Below are 18,192 nucleotides of genomic sequence, written 5' to 3'. Positions count from 1 at the left end.
TGGGCAGTTTGTCTTTGTGACCAAACCCTCCTTGTATCTCTTATCATCACTGTCAGCCAAGTGTGTAAGGCAGATAGGGAGAAATGCAGGAATCGTCACAGAATCCCCAGAAGTCAAGCCAGTCTCAAAATGATGAATCGATGATAAATTTCTTGAGCTGAATGTTTCCTTCACATAACATTTTTTCTATTTTTATTTGTAAGATGTCCCTGATAGGGAACAGAAGTATTTAGTATTTGTATTCTGCAGAAAACTATGACTCAATCATTATCAGTATGAAATCAAATGTATCACAGGTCTGAACAACATCTTACAAGTCTATTTCAGGACTCAGATGGACATATTTTATTTGCAGACTTTGACTTCCTGTCTCCTTCCTTTATAGCACAATTGGATGATACAATAGTAATACATACACCTGATCCTGTCTCAGATGCTGTTACACAACATTCATTTCCAAGAAAGCATGTTGAGTAAGTTGTCAACAATTGAGTGGCACTTTTCCTGGTATTGGAAACAGAGTGTCCATATAAGACAAGCAAAACCGGAATGAATGCAAGAATGCTATGTTTGTTATTTGTCTTTTTGCTGATGCAAAATATCATCTCAGGCATCTAAATAAACATCAGCAGGGCCACCACAGAAAACTGTAGTATTACTGATTTTCAGTTTCTGACAGACATGGCCCCTCTTTGTACCTTGTGCTGTGGATTGAATTTTCTGAAAAATAAATGTTCTGTGATTTCTAGAAAACTTGGGTCATTTTACATCATTTACCGCTGTTCTGAGGGTATTTCCTGAATTCTCCAAAACACATATCTGGATGAACAGATATTCAGTTTATTAACTTAAGTTATAAAAGTTATTATATTAAGTTATTTTTGTAACCAAAGTTTCTGGGTAGTCTGAAATTTCATACTGCTATGTCATTGCACACACTCACACCTAGGGGCAATGTAGAGCAGCCAATTAACCTCATGTGCATGTTTTTGGGATTGTGGGAGAAAGCCAGAGTACCCGGAGAAAACCCACGCAGGCACAGGGAGAACATGCAAACCCTGTGCGGAAGAGTCCAGAGCAGGATTCGAACATGCAACCCTCTTGCTATGAGGCAGCAGTTCTAACCACTGCAACAACGTGCTTCCCTAAATGTTAAATTTAAAGTACTGGAAAGTAACATCAACATTTATCAATATAGATGCTAACAAAATGTTTGATTTGATTGCATTTTGTAAAAACTGAGCAAAGACGTGTTATTCGCATCTTCATCTTTGGACAAGCAAACAGTCAATTCAGAGTGTTTGTACAGTTTTTCTGCTAATGTCAGTTATACTGGTACATGCTGAATGCAGAATACAAAATAATGGATTCATGTCTTTCGTTTTGTTTTGTTTTGTTTTGTTTATTCAAAAGGAACAAGGCCATGTGTGGCTACCTGGATGAGAAAACCATCAAGGTGATCAGAAGTCATTGTGTGTTCTTCTAAAGAGCAGGAAATTCTATTGGATTTTCGGAGATTGCTGGGTATTTATTTTTCACAAAGTGGGATGATCTCTGACCCAAATGCAGTAACCTCACAACTGTTTGACTTTGAGAAAGAATCTGATCTGAAACACTTGTTAAAAGAACGACTGCCTACGTATCATTCAGCTTCTTTTCTTCTCCATATGTATTAATAAGTTAAATCCCTGTTCCATCATGTAATGTTGACATATTTCCAGGAGTTGCAGGAGTTTGAAATTTTTAAATGATTTAGTAATCTCAACTGTCGACCTAATTGTCAGCTTTTGTGTTAGACCTGCTATCCTGAAACAACCAAAGCAACGGCACAGAGCCCAGTTTCTACACCTGCAGGTTAAGTTTCAGGCTTAGCAGGTAAAGAACAAAAGAAGTCATTTAATTCCTCAAAAGCATTCAACAACAAATTCATGACTGGTGACATTAAGAAAATGCTATGATCATCATGAATTCCTCACAATTCTGTGCAGTGTGCTGTACAGTTATTGCCAACCCTGGATTTTTTTTTTTTTTTTGCTTTAATGTGCTACGTGATTCCTGCCTTGTATGTAATGCGGAATGTTGCGTGAGTGGTATTCGCTCAGACAGATTCGTCAGTGATAGTTGCCAAATTCTCACCCCTGGCGCTATCATCTTGCAGCTTGGCTCTGCTCAGGCTGTTCTTTGATCGTCTCATGGAGTTTCTCAGTAGTTGTAATACCATCAGAGTTAGTGTCAGGGCTAATCCAGGTTTGGTTGGAATCAAAGAATCCTTTCCACCTTTGGTTTGCATTTTCACAAGCCAGTTATCAATTCAATGCATTCATACTCATATTCTTGAAAATCAAACAGTGTGATGCTCACAGCGGTGTTGGTTTGACTTTCCTCCTATGGTTAGGGCTTGAGTTAGGGTTGATACATTCATATTGAATATTGCATACTGACCTTCACCCACAGCCCACGGTGGTACCTATTGATCTGGCCGTGATGACACAATGATTCATGAAAGATTTCCCGACGCAGACAGCTGGTGGTAACTCATTTATCCCTCAGACTTGGCTATGGAAAAACAGGTCACTTCTTCAATGTTTCTGGCCCGTTTATGTAAGAGTTCTCTGGCATGTGACAGCAGGCGAATCAGTACCCGCTGGACTCTGAACAGAGGCTTCCTGCCGGGTTTGATCTCTCAATCGTTCAATCGTTTACTTTTGTTTCAGGCTGCAATTAGCGAACATGAGCACATACTCTGTGGGGCCGACCAACGCGGCATTTTTAAACAGAGCCCCCATCTGGGACTTTGAACCTCATCCAAAAGGGAAAGGTTTGGGGGACGTAGTCAACTGATCAGAGAGCAGACGGGTGTGTTCTTGATTGTGCGGCGTTCTCTGTCTTGTCTTTGTTAATGTGAATCTCTGAATGAGTGAGACTGGGAAATAGCCTGCTTTAAATGTTGCATAAACAGTGCAAATAAGCAGTGTTGTCTCATTAGGCACAATAAGGGTAAATCGCAGTGATGCAAACTCCCATGCATCAAACTTGCAAACTCTACACTGTGGTCCCCAGTGTCACCTTGGTAGCCTAAAGGACTAATCTTCATGCAACAAGTAGACGCTGAGAAACATTTCAAAGATCATTTAAAAGCCAGTTCACATGCAAACACTGGCTATGTTTAAAAGAAGTATGGTGTTACTCTTTATTTTTATTTTTGATAGAAATGGAAACAACAATAAGTATGTAGTTTCCTTTCCAAAAAGAGAAAAGAATTGTTTCCTAAAACACCTGGGCGCTGCAGGCGAAAGCAAATATTACTCAAACAGGAAGAAACATTACTCAGCAGTGGATTAATCCTCATTTGATGGCTGAAGTAGCAGTAGCAGGGTGTATTCAGGACTGAGTCAAAATAAACTACAGTGTGTGTGTGTATTCTGTCATTACAAAACACTTCAGTGAGTGTGGCCTCAATGAGCCCATACAGCCCATACAAACACACACGAACACACACACAGACAGACAAAGTACTTTTTAATATGATATATTCAATGTTCGTTCAGTATTTTGGTGGGCCTTGTTGACAAAAAGTGTAAAATAGTAAAGTTAACAAATTTATAGTTCAAAATAATTAGGAGGTGATGCAAAGTAGCTTTAAAGGGCTGATTTGTTACAAAAAAGATCAGTAGATATCTATCCATGCAGATTTTCAACAGGTTTTAAACAGGTTTGCTTTTTTATATTTATGTACAATGGAGTTAAGTGGAACTCAGTTTTAGTAACTAGCTACTTAGATCCAAAAATATTTTCAGTTTTGATACTCTGTGGATGATCCAGAGTGACATGGACACTGTTTCTCAAAAGACATGCTGCTGTTCAATAAAAATTATATAAATAATACTGGCTCATAAATCTAAACAAGAGCTTTTCCAAAGTTTATGTTTTTCTTTCTTCACCTCACCAGCACCTCATCTGGCTGAAAACAAGTGTTTCCTCAGGTTTCATGGTCAGAGACAGTAGAATTCCTAGTCTAGTGCTTTTTTCTACCGTTTATGGAAAGCTACATTTTACACCAATATTTGTCGGATTTTAGAAAAATGTTCTTGTTACTATTAGTTTATTTAGTCATGACACTAGTAAAACAGACCACACCTTAGGAGCACAGCATCCATAACCTTCTCCCACCTTGCACAAATAAATGACACAGTCAGAGATAACAGGCAAATTGCAACTTTGCTGAGGTGTTAATATCTGTGTTGTGTTGCTTTCTGTTACATGTATTTTGGGCTGAATTTCTCACTGGATTGAGTTTGTTCCATCATGAGCCACTGTGTTGTAGTCTAATGATTGCTGCCCCCTAGTGAACCTTCTGTTGCAGCAACAGATTTTACCGTATAGCAGAGATTCTGAGAGTGAATCTGTTGTGGTGCCTCCCATGAGGACCAGCCTGAGCTGATATCCCAAATACTAAACAAATATCATTTATCAGTATATTTGGACAACAGAAACAAACATATGAGGGAGTTGTCTTGGATTTTAAAGTATCTGTTGCACAAGTCCCCAAATCAATCTGGAGACATTTTCCCACTGTGTGCTGTTAGCATCCTCTTGGCTGCTTCAGCAAACTTTATTTACACTGCTTGTTTGAGATGGTGTACAACCGAGTTTGTTTGAACGGCTTGTTGTCTCTGTCCGAGCCCCTTCAGTCTAGTTTGTTTGGCATGGCTGTTCACCAGTACAGGGGTGTGTGGGAGGAGAACCTGGAGGAGGGAGCTAATAGGACAGGGTTCTGCCAGTTTTGTGAACAAATGAGGGATTGGATTTCAGTGTGGGAAAGATGGTGGTCAAGGACAGAGGTGACTGATAACAGCCAAGCTCCCAGAAATCACAGCAACTAATGAAGAAAACTGAGCTCCAGCGTTTGTGGCAAAAAGTTGGAATAAAAACAACTTTCATTTTCAGCATAACAGTGTCGTTGTGCTTAAAGTCCATGAAGGAATTATTTTCCCAGTTTTCTGTGGAATAGCCCTTAAAATTGTACAGACCAACCAAGAAGTCTGTGTTTTTGGGTTAGCTGAGAGTCAGCTGGAGTCAGGCACCATGATGCTGTTGACACGCAGCCACACTGAAGCTGTGTTCAATCGCTACCAAACAAAACTTGGTAAATATTAATTAATGTGGTAATAATATATAGGGATGTGTCACCAGGACTTGAATTAAGCCTGAATTAAAGTCTGGGGTGGGGGGGGATATAAACATATATAATATATATTTGTGGGAAATATAGGACCCAAAGTTTTCAAAGCTCAAGTGATGAGCACATCTCATCTCTTAAGTCCTATCTGTTGGTGTTATGGGTAAAAACACATTAGTTACAAATATGGTTTAATGGCAGTTTACTGCCCACAGTCTTTTCCCACACCTCTTGCATTCATGTATGCAGAAACATGTGAGCTTGAATTACAACAGTGAGATACACGAGACAGGGGAGTCTCTGTGTGTTTGTGTATGGGTTATCATTCACCACAAAATACAGGCCAGCCACCTGCATAACAATAACCCTGTGGAGTGACAGTATCAAATAAAAACACTGCTGAGAATGTCAGCATCTGCTTGTCTCAGCTCTGGGGGGGATGAAACCGATGGGTGCAAAGCCTGCTTAATGAAGCGCCTCCATGTGATTTGCTTCACCTGAGCTGAAGGGAAGCTGACGGCTGGAATAGCCTCATGAAGAGCAGTGATGTACGAGAGGCCTTCAAACCACTTCCTGTCTGTTGGTACGTCTACAGGAAGTCACATGGTTGTTGCATCCTGCACAGAGCTGCTTTGTGCTCTGATTGAGCTGCATGTGCGAATAGGTTCTGACAGAGCCAGACTAGCTCTTTCCACCTGTTTCCAGTCATTATGCTGTGCTCGGCTGACCAGTTACGAGCCATATCTGCTTCACAGACATGAGAGCGGTACCGATTTTCTCACCTAACTCTTGGCAAGAACGCAATTATTCCCAAAATTCTGAATCCCAAAATCCTTTTATTAAACATATTCTTCTGTTATTAAAATCATCTCTTAGTGTTTTACTATAAGTATCAGTAAGGTACTTCTCACCATTGTTTTGTGTTCTGCATTAGCTGTGAAAAAATTAAAAAACTAACTTGCATGAAAAATGCAAAATATCTTTGTGCATTTTCTCTTTGCTGATGAAAGAGAAACAACCAGATGACACGTCTGCAGGTGGATCCACAAAGCAGTTCATTAAGTCATGTATGTACATGGACACTTGCAGAGTTCAAGTTTGTCTAGCACAGACATACTTCATTGCTGTGTGTATCCGTGGCCTGAGGGGAGAGTCTGGGAGAGACTGAGTTTCTCTTGTCTTTGTCTATCTCGCTTTCTCACCCTCTGCCTGTCTTACTGGCAACTTGTCAAATGTGGTTCAAGGTTGAGATAAAGTTAGCATCCACTGTAAGAACCTAAACCACAGCAGTGACCTCAGTGTGACTCCCTGAATATAACATTCACAGATCAGCTCGAGGTGCATTTTATCTCCCGTAACATAGCTTTGGTTTGTCGGGAGGCTGTCTTTATCAAAGAGCAGCGCTGTCGTCCACTCGCTCAGATAACTGTGAGAGAAGAAGAGAGGGAGACGAGTTGTAAGTGAGTGTTGGGAAAACAAAGCTCTTCAAGAAAAAAAATGTGACATCTCATGTTTGGGATTGTTTTCAACCAGAGGATGATAAGCACTTTAGGTCAAAGGTCACAGCGCAGGAAGTGTTGGAATTCTCTCAAGGCTATTACAGTGCTGACAGCCAAGGACAGGCCACTCGGATGTGGGCCATCAGGCCTTCCTCACATCCCACTGACATGTTATCTGCCCATCCTAAGTGACAATTCTGAATTCTCTAACCTCACTGAGCGTAGTCCAAGTGTTTCACAGCCAAAAGTTCAACATTTTTCTGATGATCTGTTATATGTTCCTCACTGAGGATACTTTGTTACTTGTCACTGAGGTTACTTGTTTCGCAAGACTGCAATTAGAATGAGGAAACTATCTGAGATATGGAGAGGAAATTTGGAGTTTGGGAAATCGCTTGGTAGGAGAAGCCTGGATTAGTGCTGCACAAGCAGTTTGGTGAAATCTGTCTCACTGACATGTTATGTTTCTTGAAGCTTTAAAAGGATGCTCCATTAATTAAAATGGTGGTACCGAGGCTACGTGTTTGGACATCTATAAACTTGAGTAAGTCGATGAAATGTCTTTAAATGACTACATGTTTCAGTCACGCTACTAAGTCCCACACAAAACCTAAGCGGGGGAATACATGATTTGCATTAGAGCTGGATCAAGATCCTGCTTACAACATAAGTGAAATATATTACAGTTGAACTTCTACACACAACCACGTCTCTTCCTGGTCACGCCCAAAAAAACACCAACAAATTAAAGGTGCACCCACACATCCTTTAAAGAGTAATTCTTGTGAAGATGTATGACATCAAAGTTGGGGACTTTCCTTTTTCAGTATGTCAATTCAATTTGGAAACGTGGGTCGAGAAGGTCTTGTTGAAGGTGTTATCTGCTTGATTAGCAAACCCAAAACGAAAAAAAGTGAACTTTTCCTTTAACCTACAACAAAAACAACAAACTTAATTCAATACAGCAAATAAAACTACATGCTAAAACACGTTCATGTTCAGTTGTACCATACAATTCTTTAAATTCCTTGTTATAAACTTGGATTTTCTAAACTTCTGTACAAAAAGAAAAATATTGTTCTTGGTTGCCCCTTTAAAAATAAACCAGTCTGCACTGAATGTTTTGTGTGTCGTCTACAGTTGAGAGCTTCTAGATTCGTCACCACCTTTCACCCCTCTAGCGACGGTACTGTTGGGTTTATTATAGGTTTTGGTTAGACTTTTGGCCCCTGAGCTGGTTTGGCTCCTCACATGGGACATTCCTGCTGAGCAGCCCCTCCCTGGAAGTCTCTCAGTGCGCAGGCTCGCGGTTCTCCGCTGTCAGGGCAAGGCAAGACTGACAGTATGGCGGCGGGGTGCAGCTGGAAGGATGCTACTGTCGCCCGTGATGTGTCTATCGCCGGTAGGACGTAAATGGACTATTGACGGCAAAAACAGAAGAGGATTTAGCGAGAAAGGGCTGTCGCCGTGAGCTCCAAAGATGGCCAGGCTCGCCGACTACTTTTTAGTGGTCGGTTACGACCTCGACAAGCGAGGTGGGTGCTTGAGTTAGCCTGCCCTTCTAGCTTTAACGGCGTATTATTAGCTTTGGATAGGAGGCAGAGAGGGAGGCGGGGACGGGGCGGGCCGTCGCAAATCAGTGACCAAAGCTGGGAGCTGTCGGCTGGCGTTTGGCTTATAACTTTAGGTCGAGGATGCCCAGGCCTCACGGGATTAGTGTACTTAAATGCTAACCTGTCAGCTGGTATCCTGCCTATCTGACGGGGGACACACTGAATGCACAACTCTACTGCGAGGCTTAACTTCGAGACATGTTTTAGCTTTACGCAAACAGATAGTCTTACTGCGTTGACAGCTAACTTGGGCTGACTTTATTTGCTAAGAGCTAACCTTAGCCGGGCTAGCTTTGAGGGGAGGGGGGGCGGGGGGCTGGCTGCTTGATCGACTGTGACCTAAGACGGATTTATTCACCCGTTTTACAGTTTCATCTGCATCTTCCCCAGTTGTCTCTCATTTATAAGTGTTACAAGCAAAACTGCCGCGTTTAAACGTACTTTTTAAAGCATTATATCCACACAGAGTCTGCTGGACAGCGAGTTGTCACTTCTGTGGCTGCAGGGTCCTATGCAGTTACTTGGGACAGTGAGACCACGAAAACCTTACTGATTTCCATTTGGACTTTATTTCAAGTGTGATTTGTAAACTAGAAATGGACTCCTCTCCTCGGTGGAGTTGCTGATTGTTTTCTTTGTCTGTGTTTTGTGTGGATTAACCCAGATAGCTTTGCCCCTCCCTGAGCCCCCTCGGACCGGAGCTCTGTTCCCTTGTGTTGTTGGGACGAGGTTTGGACCGTTATCTGAGCCCCCTCCCTTCAGCCTGAGCCTTGGCCTAGATCTCTGTAGTATAATGGCCCGTTTAATCATGAAATATTCACCCCACCTATCCGATGTAGGCATACAGCTTGTAACGCGGTAGAGTCTTTTATTTAGAGTGGATTTTGCCTATGAATTATTCAGAAGAGGCAAATTGTAACATGGCAAGCCCTCTGTGGCTAAAAGCAGGCACAGTATTTGCTTTTATTGCTGGAGCAACCTGCATCACTTTTCTGATTGCATGAATGCACTTATTGCATCTTGCATTTTTTTCAGAAGGGGGTGAATACAGGATGTTATAACGTGGACACTGCAAGCGCTGCAGAAACTCTGCTTCCTGCCTGAATGCAATGCAGAGCAGAGCAGGCCTGTAAAAAGCATCTGGGAACCAGACATTAAAGCCACAATGGCTTTAATGGATCAAGGCTTCCATGCCTCGTAAAACCAAACACTTAAGAGTGATGATCATTGTTGGCGTCGCCCCGTAACTGCTGCCTCACTGTTTACAGCAATTTTACTCAATGCTAAAGTTTCTAGGTGGAGACATATTGTTGCGCTAAACATCTCCAGTAGCTGCAGTGAGGTTATTCCCATCATTTTCATCATCATCATCATCATCACTATCTGACAGTCATCATCAACCTCTTAAGTACATCCTCTGCACTTGGATCAATACGCTACTGCGCACTCCTTGCTTTTAATATTGTCTTATTCTGTTCTACATTTTTCTGGTTCCTCAAACAACGTTGAGTCTGATGAGATTTGTAAATATTTGTGTGTGTGTGAAATTTTGTGGTTGTGTTTTAATTTTTCCAGCTTCGGTGGGGCTCTCACTAAGTGACTATAAAGAAAACACTTGGCTATGAAGCAAAGAGAAACAGTCCTCGATCATAAGAATACCAGGAATTCTGAAGCACAGTAGAGCTTCCTCTCGTGTCTAAATATTTCATGCATCCTGTCTACGTGTGTGTGTGTTTTTTGAGTTAGGGTTAGGTTGGTTGCTGGTTGTTAGTCAGTGGAACGTTTTGCAAGCGTGGGCATTGACAGGTTTTCTGGGCTGATATCGTCCTATGCCTCTGAGAGAGCTGTCACCAACAGAAATGTTGTGGGTGTTTACAAACAGAACATCCTCATGGCATGGCTGTTTTTTACTGACTTTTCCTGGGTCACTTTTAAACACCCAGTTACAGTTTGGCTTGTCTAAGAGATGCTAACCTGGGGGCAGAACCTTGTCTGTAAGGTGTCTAAGGTGTCAGGCTTCTCACATCATGCTCGACCTAGATCATAGTTACTATCAGTGCATCTTACTTATAGCCAAGATGGCTGCTTGTGGGTTGGGAAGAGTCCATAGTTGCTGGGGTGTGGTCCTCCTAGCAAGGGTCCCTTGAGAAACTCCACAGCATGTCAGTGTGTTTTGACAGTGGTTCCTCCACTGCTGAGGACCCAGAAGCTAAATGGATATGCAGTCTGAGGCCCAAACAGGAAACTGGGGAGAGGACCCGAGGGAGACTTGTGTTTAGAGTGGGAATCCAGATTGTCTCCCTGTGCGTGTCTGAAAAACCAAGAAAGGGGGGTGTGTGTGTGCGACACTGTGAGGCGGTCTCATTCAAGATCAGGAAGAAAGACGCATGCATTCACACACAAACACACACACACACACACACACACACACACACACACACACACACACACAGATGCCAACATACAGGCTCTATTGTAGTTCCCTCTGTGTGGCTCTGGCAGTGCAGTTTGAGGGTGTTGGTCATTCTTATGCTGGCCCTAAACAGAATGCAGGATGGTTGTTTTCTAGCTGGGGTGACAACTGCTCACACACACACACACACACACACACACACACACACACACACACGCATACCCCTCTAACTTGTAGTCAAGTCAGGACCATTCACAACATTAGAGGCCAGTGAGGATGCAAAGAGGTGCCCACATGATAGACTGAGCAGGCTTTTGTGTTTACACGTCAGGTTGTGTCTGTTACTATCTTACATTGTTGTCATGATTGAAGAATTGTGACTTTGCTAACACTATTTAAATTTACAGTGTGCTGTAACTCCTCACTGGGACAGCCTTGTTGCAGCGATTGTCATGTTAGTTGTTTGTCAGCTCTGTGAGCAAAATGGTTTCACATTTCACTTGTGACTACAGGGGTTTATTAGGGTTGGGTATTATGAGGATATGCACCATTACGCTTTAAGGGAGTTTTTACTTGCCACTTTCTGCTTGCTCATGGGTTCAGGCTCTGGGTTTCTGTAAAGCACTTGGAGACAATTTTGATTGTATAAGGTGCTATATAAACAAAATTCAATTGAAATTGAACCATAAAATTAGTCAATTATCAAAGGACTTTGCCCTCCAGTTTATACTTTGGTAGCTTCATTGTACATATCACTGGGTGTATGAAGCTAGTGAGCAGGATTGCTTCATGGCAATACTGGGTTTAGTTATGATTTTTGCATCAATGTGATGCAGCGCCGTGATTTATCAGTGATTTAGTTTGCAGTTTTTTAACACAATTGATGCCATGTGTTACTTAGAGAAGAGAGGTTACAGTAAATGTGGGCAGGGATAGAATAATATCACATTATGCATGCAGTGACAAGCCACGCTGTGGTTCATGGTTGGCACCTTGAACCCTGAGGCCAAGGTATAGTAGGGCACAATAAAATTAAACAGTCAAACATGGCAAAACTGTTGAAGGTTCATAAAATATTTCATCCAGATTAATGTTGTAGTATTGAAGTATGGATCTCTGTTATTGTGACTGAGTTGTGATTAATTTGTTTCATGCTCACAGGTGCAATGCTGAGAGTGTCAGTGCGAGTGAAAGTTTACGTGAGGCTACATAAAACCCAGAGGTGTTCGGGAACCTCTTCGATTGAAAGCAGGATGAATCGAGAGTGGTAGAGTGAGTGAGTTGAGGAGAGAGGAGACTGTGTGTGATGTTGCCAGCAGTGCCTGCCTGTGGGCAGCCACTTCCTTCATTGCCCCAGAGCAGGGCTGCAGCCTTTCAGGCCCTCCAGAAATAGCCCTTACAATCTGCCTTTCATAGGGGGACAGAGTGACGCTGGGTCGTGGCAAAGGCTGCGGTGCACTGACGCTTGTGTGTCTGTGTGTTGGTGTGAACTGCCCTCCCCTCAGCCTTTCAGATGGCTGTCTGAATGTTTGTGGCTGGCTCTTTGTATTTGCTGCGTTACCATGGCAACGCTTACCCCTCTATGGTCTGTGGGTTATGGTGAGCGTCTGTCACACATTGAACAGTTTGTGACTAGTTATGATGCTATCATTTTGGCAGTCAGGGTAGCAGTTGCAATATTTTGTGCTGATAGCTTTACATTTGAGCACTTCTGCACTAAAGCATTCTCCCTTTCTCCCAGATTTTTATGCCAACATATAGACTACCAAAACTTTCAGGCAACCAATTTTAGGGGGTCATTTTAATGTAAGCAGCTCATGAAGGCAGGTACACATCATGTAGATGCTGTGTTGCTTAAGTCAGTGAAAGCAGTTTGGCTAAATATTATTGTTTGTGTTTAATTTTATTGGTCCAATATACTGTATATTCTGCATCCTTAATCATAATCGTGCCGTTAAAAGACCAGAAAACATATCTGCAGTCTTTACAGATAGGGAAGAACTTTCCTTATATCACTGTTGTGACGTTGCCCTAGACCCAGTTGTGTGTGTGTTCGCGTGTGTGTCTGTGTCTATATTATAGCAGGTTGTCTGCTGTGCTGAATACTTGTTATTCATGAGGAAGACGGTGGCCCCAGGGCTCCACCGCTGCCCTCATTCCCTCATTCCTACTACACAGATACAGAGGGGAGAGAGAGAGAGCGTGTTTGTGTATCCATGCATGTGTGTGTTGGTGGTAGGGATGTAGATACACAGATACACATGCTTCTTTACACACATAGACCACGTTTGACAGCACACACTTATTCATTTGTCATATACTGTATGCTCAAACTGTAATCCATAGCTGCATGGGACAACTTGTGTGTGTGTGTTTGGGGGCAGTCGTGGATCAGCGGTTAGGGTATTGGACCCTTGGCTGAGGTACCCTTGAGCAAGGTACCTAACCTAACCCCCACTGCTCCCCGGGTGCTGCACGCGGTCGCCCACTGCCCCGGGTTTGTTGTGTGTGTGCACGTCACTTGGGTGGGTTAAACACAGAGCACGAATTTCGTTGGAGTGAGTTCCCTCCAATGACAAAATATGTCACTTTCTTAAATGTGTGTGTCTGTTGCAACATGTGATCTGCACCCTGGGGGACAAAGAGCTTGGCCTTGTGCCCTAAAATTAGGTTGAGAAATATGCAGTTAAAATAATCTGTGTGCACATTTAAAGATTCGTTGCATTTAAAATTCTATTTCCTGACATCAAGTTTTTCTTCAGCAAAGGTGCCCATTTTTTTTTCTGTTTACAGGCGAACAGAACTGTGTATGTGTGTGTCTGTGTGTTTGTAAAGGGGCGTTAGGGATGCCCTCCCCCTCGATGCTTTGATGGTTTCCCTGGAATTCAGAGAATTTCTCTGTCCCCTCTCAGGACAAAGGCTGAGTCAGTGTTGCTCACAGTCAGCCTGTTGGTGCTCGAGGGAGCAGTTGTTGAAAATCCCTGAGGGGTGATTCCAGCGTGTCCGGAGCAGTTTTGATTAGAAGATAGGGGGTTGTTAGGGGTGGTTGAGCGAAGCTGCTGTGGTAACTGCGTTGCTTCATCAGCCCATTTGTGTCATGCAATTCCATGCACACATGGGATGAATACTTGCACACAGTGTTTCCCCAGCCATTGCCTCTGGTTGTGTTAGGCTGTCTGTCCCTCCAATGGGACACTCTGGCTCCTTGATAGAAACAAAATATTTTATTTATGTAATATCTTGTTATTTCTTCATGTTCAGAAACATTAATGTTGATCTTTATTCTGAAGTTGCCTTTTGAAATCAGGGGGATGATTCCACTTAATTCCCTTTCCACTCATCCTCTCTGCTATGTTTACTTTCTGCTGTGTCGCTGGCAGTGTAAATTGTAATATGCCTGCTACAAGGCCCATGCAGCACAGTAACTTGATTCTCACTATATTTTGTGATGTTGCTCTGTCCAGTCAGCTTTAAAAGTATTTATTGTACCACTGTAATGTTGGTTATTTCAGTAATTAACCTGTTCAGATATTAGCCCCACTAATTGTTAAGCTAACTAGCTACTCTGTCTCGCTTGCCCTGTATTACTGTACAGAACAGAGGAGAGACAGATGAGGTGATGATTTTTTTTTTTAATGTTTCCAAACTTAACATAAAATTGTGATTTGTAATTTGGGTGTTTCCTTTTTTAATTTCAAATCATAAACAATATTAGATCATCTTACAAAAAGTTACTGCTCTAAACATGTAACACTGCAGTTTTAATTCTTAGCCGAGTAACAAATGTCAGTGAGATATTGGATGAGATTTTCTTGTGTTTCTTACTGTGATTCTCTATTTCACTCATTATTCTTGGCCATTTTCCACTAATTTTCTCCAAATAATAATAATAATAAATACATGTATCAGAAACGCCAGGAGTGACTGGTAGGAGAGGATTAAGTCTCATCTTTATTAAGATGGCCTGCAGGTCAGTGCTATTTTTCATGGGGGGAAAAAAGTAAATCTGCCTCCCAGACACCCACTGTGCACTGTCTAATCTTATATGTAGCCTGTGATTGGTTTGTAGATGCAGATTAAAGGGCGGTTATTGGTCCAGACTTGGTTTGATATCTTTATCTGCATGCTGTATTTATGACATGTATTTACTGCCCTCCCATCCCCCCACAAAGAGGTCTGTGCCCAGGACATTGGATTTGCGATACACTCTTGGTTGTCCGAGGGAGATGTGACCAAAACATCACATCATGCTGCTAGTCAATCTGTCTTTGATGGAATGACTTTGGATCTGTCTGTTAAGCATATTCAGGTTTCACTGGAACATTACAAACAGCACTTAACAGTGCAAATGTTAGTGTTGTCACATCACCAAGGCGCTCATGGCCCCGTGAGCTCCACTTGCTACACTAAAATCCTGTTCAAACTTGCACCTGGTTACGTAAATGTGAAATGTGCATGTAAACATACCGTAAAATACTACATTGGAGCTTACAACATTTCTGTAAGCCTTAAAAACAACTCTGAACTGAATGATGTCATTATCAAATGTGTGTGAGAGTGTCACCTCTACCAAACTGCAGTTTACCACTGGAATAAATGATGGAATATTAAACCTTGGAATCTTACAGTCATTGTTATGCTGTGCAAGACATTGTGCAGGCATGTTGTGTAGCCAAGTACAAGTAAATTCAACTTCAACTTTATTTACTTAAGCTTTTATTTTGGGGATTCAAAGAGGTCAGAAAGAATCAATCAGCCCAAACCTACCTGTCAGCCTTGATTGTCTCACAGTCACTTGGTCTGGTTTCTATGAAGTTGTGAGACATGCACACGTCTGTTACTTGACTGTTGGTTGCCCAAGTAACAAGATGTAGTTTCCGGGCCATGTGCGTGGGTGATTCACGCTGTGGAAAAAGAAGAGAAAGAGTTTTGGGGTTAATTTGCAGCTGAATTCAATCTGGAAGCAGGATGTAGTCGAAGTGATAAAGGGTGCAAGGATAGTGTTGTGGTTGACTTGATTAGAGGGCTGTAATGTATGGCTCAGTAAAGACAAAGTTCTGGGTGCAGGAAGATAAATGATCAATGGGTAGCATTAGCCCACCTACCATCATGTTTCCTGTTGCAGTATTCTGGGTTAGCACACGGAAATCTTGTTTGCATAGAGTTCTTGGTGAGCTGCTTGCATTAAGACCACATTTTCTGTAATACAATGCATCTTTAGGGAATTACCAGGTTCAATAAGCCATAACATACATACACACATAACCGCTCTTGTCCTTTATGTTATTCTCGGAAATGCTAGGTGCATGTTGAATGATATCTCCTTGACATCTTAAAGCTGTTTGTTCACAGTTAATTAGTTTGTATACCAACAACATTGTACCTCACCATGCTGGCATCCTCAGTATCCCCCTGTCCGCTTACAGCTCCTTTAGAGCCACAAGACTGGACTTGATCTGTGACTGCATCTTGTAAGCATGCAGCATGTGCCTTCCTCATCATGTGATTGTCACTGACTGATGAGTCGTAGATACTGCCCTGGATTTATGCTGCTCTGCTCCTCTTACTCCTGGAAGTCACACCAGCCTATGTGTGTTACATTTTGGCCACTGGACATTGTGCATACTTGCAAACTTGCATAGTTCACATAAGATGACTTGTAATATTTCCCTGACCTTTTCATAGATGTCTGGTCTCCTTTTTTTTTTAAAATTGCTTTAAAAGACGTGGCTCCTGTCCACCAAACCTGGCTGAAGTTGCTTCTTCCAAACTAATGTACTGATAGACTATTAAAGTCTAGGATGTGAATAACTAAACAAGCTGAGGTCTGTTTGTGTTCAAGTTGAATCCTGCATATACTTCAGTCAGAAACACTGGCCAGAGTGACTGGAAAGTAGATAGTCTGTGTTTTGTGAGCACTGGCAGGTTTCCTCACTCTGCTGTGCAAAGTGTGCAAGGCGGCTTTGACTAAAGCAGAGCACTCTTGCAGATAGCCAACTGCATCCAGGAGCAGGAGAAGGGGGAAGAAGTAGTGATCAATCATAGGTCTGTGATATTCTGATTTCAGTCATATCTGAAACAACCTCCTACTTAAAACTGAAATACATTTAGTCACTCAAGCTACCGTTTCTCTCCCAGAGGCCATTTCCCCTCCTGGAAAGCCTTTCTTTTTTTGTTTTGGGAATTCTGATGGTTGAAAGAGAGAGAGAGAGAGAGAGGGGGCATTAGTTTTGCAGGAAGGATGTGAGTTTGCTGAAGAGCTTTTGCACAAAGCAAATGTCCCACATTGTCTCGAGGGTGATGGCGGTTGCCAGCTGGAGCAGGGTTTGTTTTGTTTTTTTTTCATGCTCCTATTTGGTTCCTAAATGGCAGCTTCACTCAGAGAGTTTGTTTTTAACATGGACTGGCTCATTTTTTTATGCAGGATTAACATCTTTGTCGTCATCTGACACCAAATGCGCACAGCTCAAAATGTCAACTGTTAATTATTGACGATGTGCTGGTCTTCTCTGTGGAGTTCAGTGACATGAAAACATACTGTGCTGCCTCTGACACAACAAGGAGCAGCAGTCTGTAGCTGCTTTAATCAGAGAGTGACTCACAGTCCATATTACTCAACAAGTCTGGCCTGTATGTGTGTGTGTGTCTTTATCAGAAACTGCCCTAGCAAGCACTGGTGCATTCATGAATGTGTGTGTAACAGCAAACTGGGTGGACAGCAGAGAGAGCACTGTCAGAGGGTGTGGTATAATATATTATGATGTCATAGTTTTGTGCGCCTTCATCCCAAGATCTCAATGTCTCTGGAGACATTATGTTAACAGAATGAGGATGCTGTTGTTGCGAAAAGTAAAGCACTGATGACAGCTCTCAGTTCACGTTGATTCTGCACAGTTTAGTTGTAGCGTTCATTTACTCATGAAGGTTTTCATCATAAAAAGGTCGCAGGGCTCGTGAATAAACCTAAGGAGGAAACGCAGCAACACAGTGCATCAGTGAGATGGTGTTTCATTAGAAATAAGTAAAGTTCCACTCTTAGAACATGAATCAGGAGTGAGTTTAGTCCTGTCTCTGTGAACACAGAGATGCATGGAAACGCACAAGGCTCAGAGCTCTTTTGTCCCGCCTGCTGCAGTCGCCGTGGAAACCGTCTGATGTCGTGTCACTGTGGTTTGGAAGCCTGCAAACGAGAAGCTGCGGTCTGGTTCAGCACCAAGAGCATGACACACACATGCACACAGACGCACACTGAGCTACACACACTATACACACTTTTCAATCATTCAGTGATCACATGACCAGTGGGTCTCCTTCCATCCTGTGTCACAGAGTATCACTTCTAGTAGTCATATGTGTGAGGAGTCATTGCCAGCTCTCTCTCTCACACACACACACACACACACACACAGTTTTACATAAGCTTTGTTTGGTCAGGTTATCTTACCACGTGCATTGTTTTTCAGCCTGATTTATGATCAGTGGTGCCTC

The 18,192-nt window shown here is 42.4% G+C and overlaps 1 protein-coding gene across 5 annotated transcripts in view; it reads left to right on the top strand.

Annotated features, from left to right (window-relative positions):
• The first annotated feature begins 7,998 nt into the window (after positions 1–7,998).
• Positions 7,999–18,192, top strand: part of sbf1 (SET binding factor 1) — a 54,571-nt gene continuing 44,377 nt past the window's right edge. For all 5 annotated transcript variants that reach the window (XM_046378799.1, XM_046378798.1, XM_046378796.1 and 2 more), the window contains exon 1: positions 7,999–8,213. In XM_046378799.1, coding sequence (XP_046234755.1) covers positions 8,159–8,213 — 55 coding nt within the window. In that variant the 5' untranslated portion in view covers positions 7,999–8,158. The remainder of the gene's footprint in view (positions 8,214–18,192) is intronic.

The sequence above is a fragment of the Scatophagus argus genome, chromosome 22 (genome assembly GCF_020382885.2).
Source record: "Scatophagus argus isolate fScaArg1 chromosome 22, fScaArg1.pri, whole genome shotgun sequence".
Lineage (NCBI taxonomy): Eukaryota > Metazoa > Chordata > Actinopteri > Scatophagidae > Scatophagus > Scatophagus argus.
This window is presented reverse-complemented; position numbering and strand designations above follow the sequence as displayed.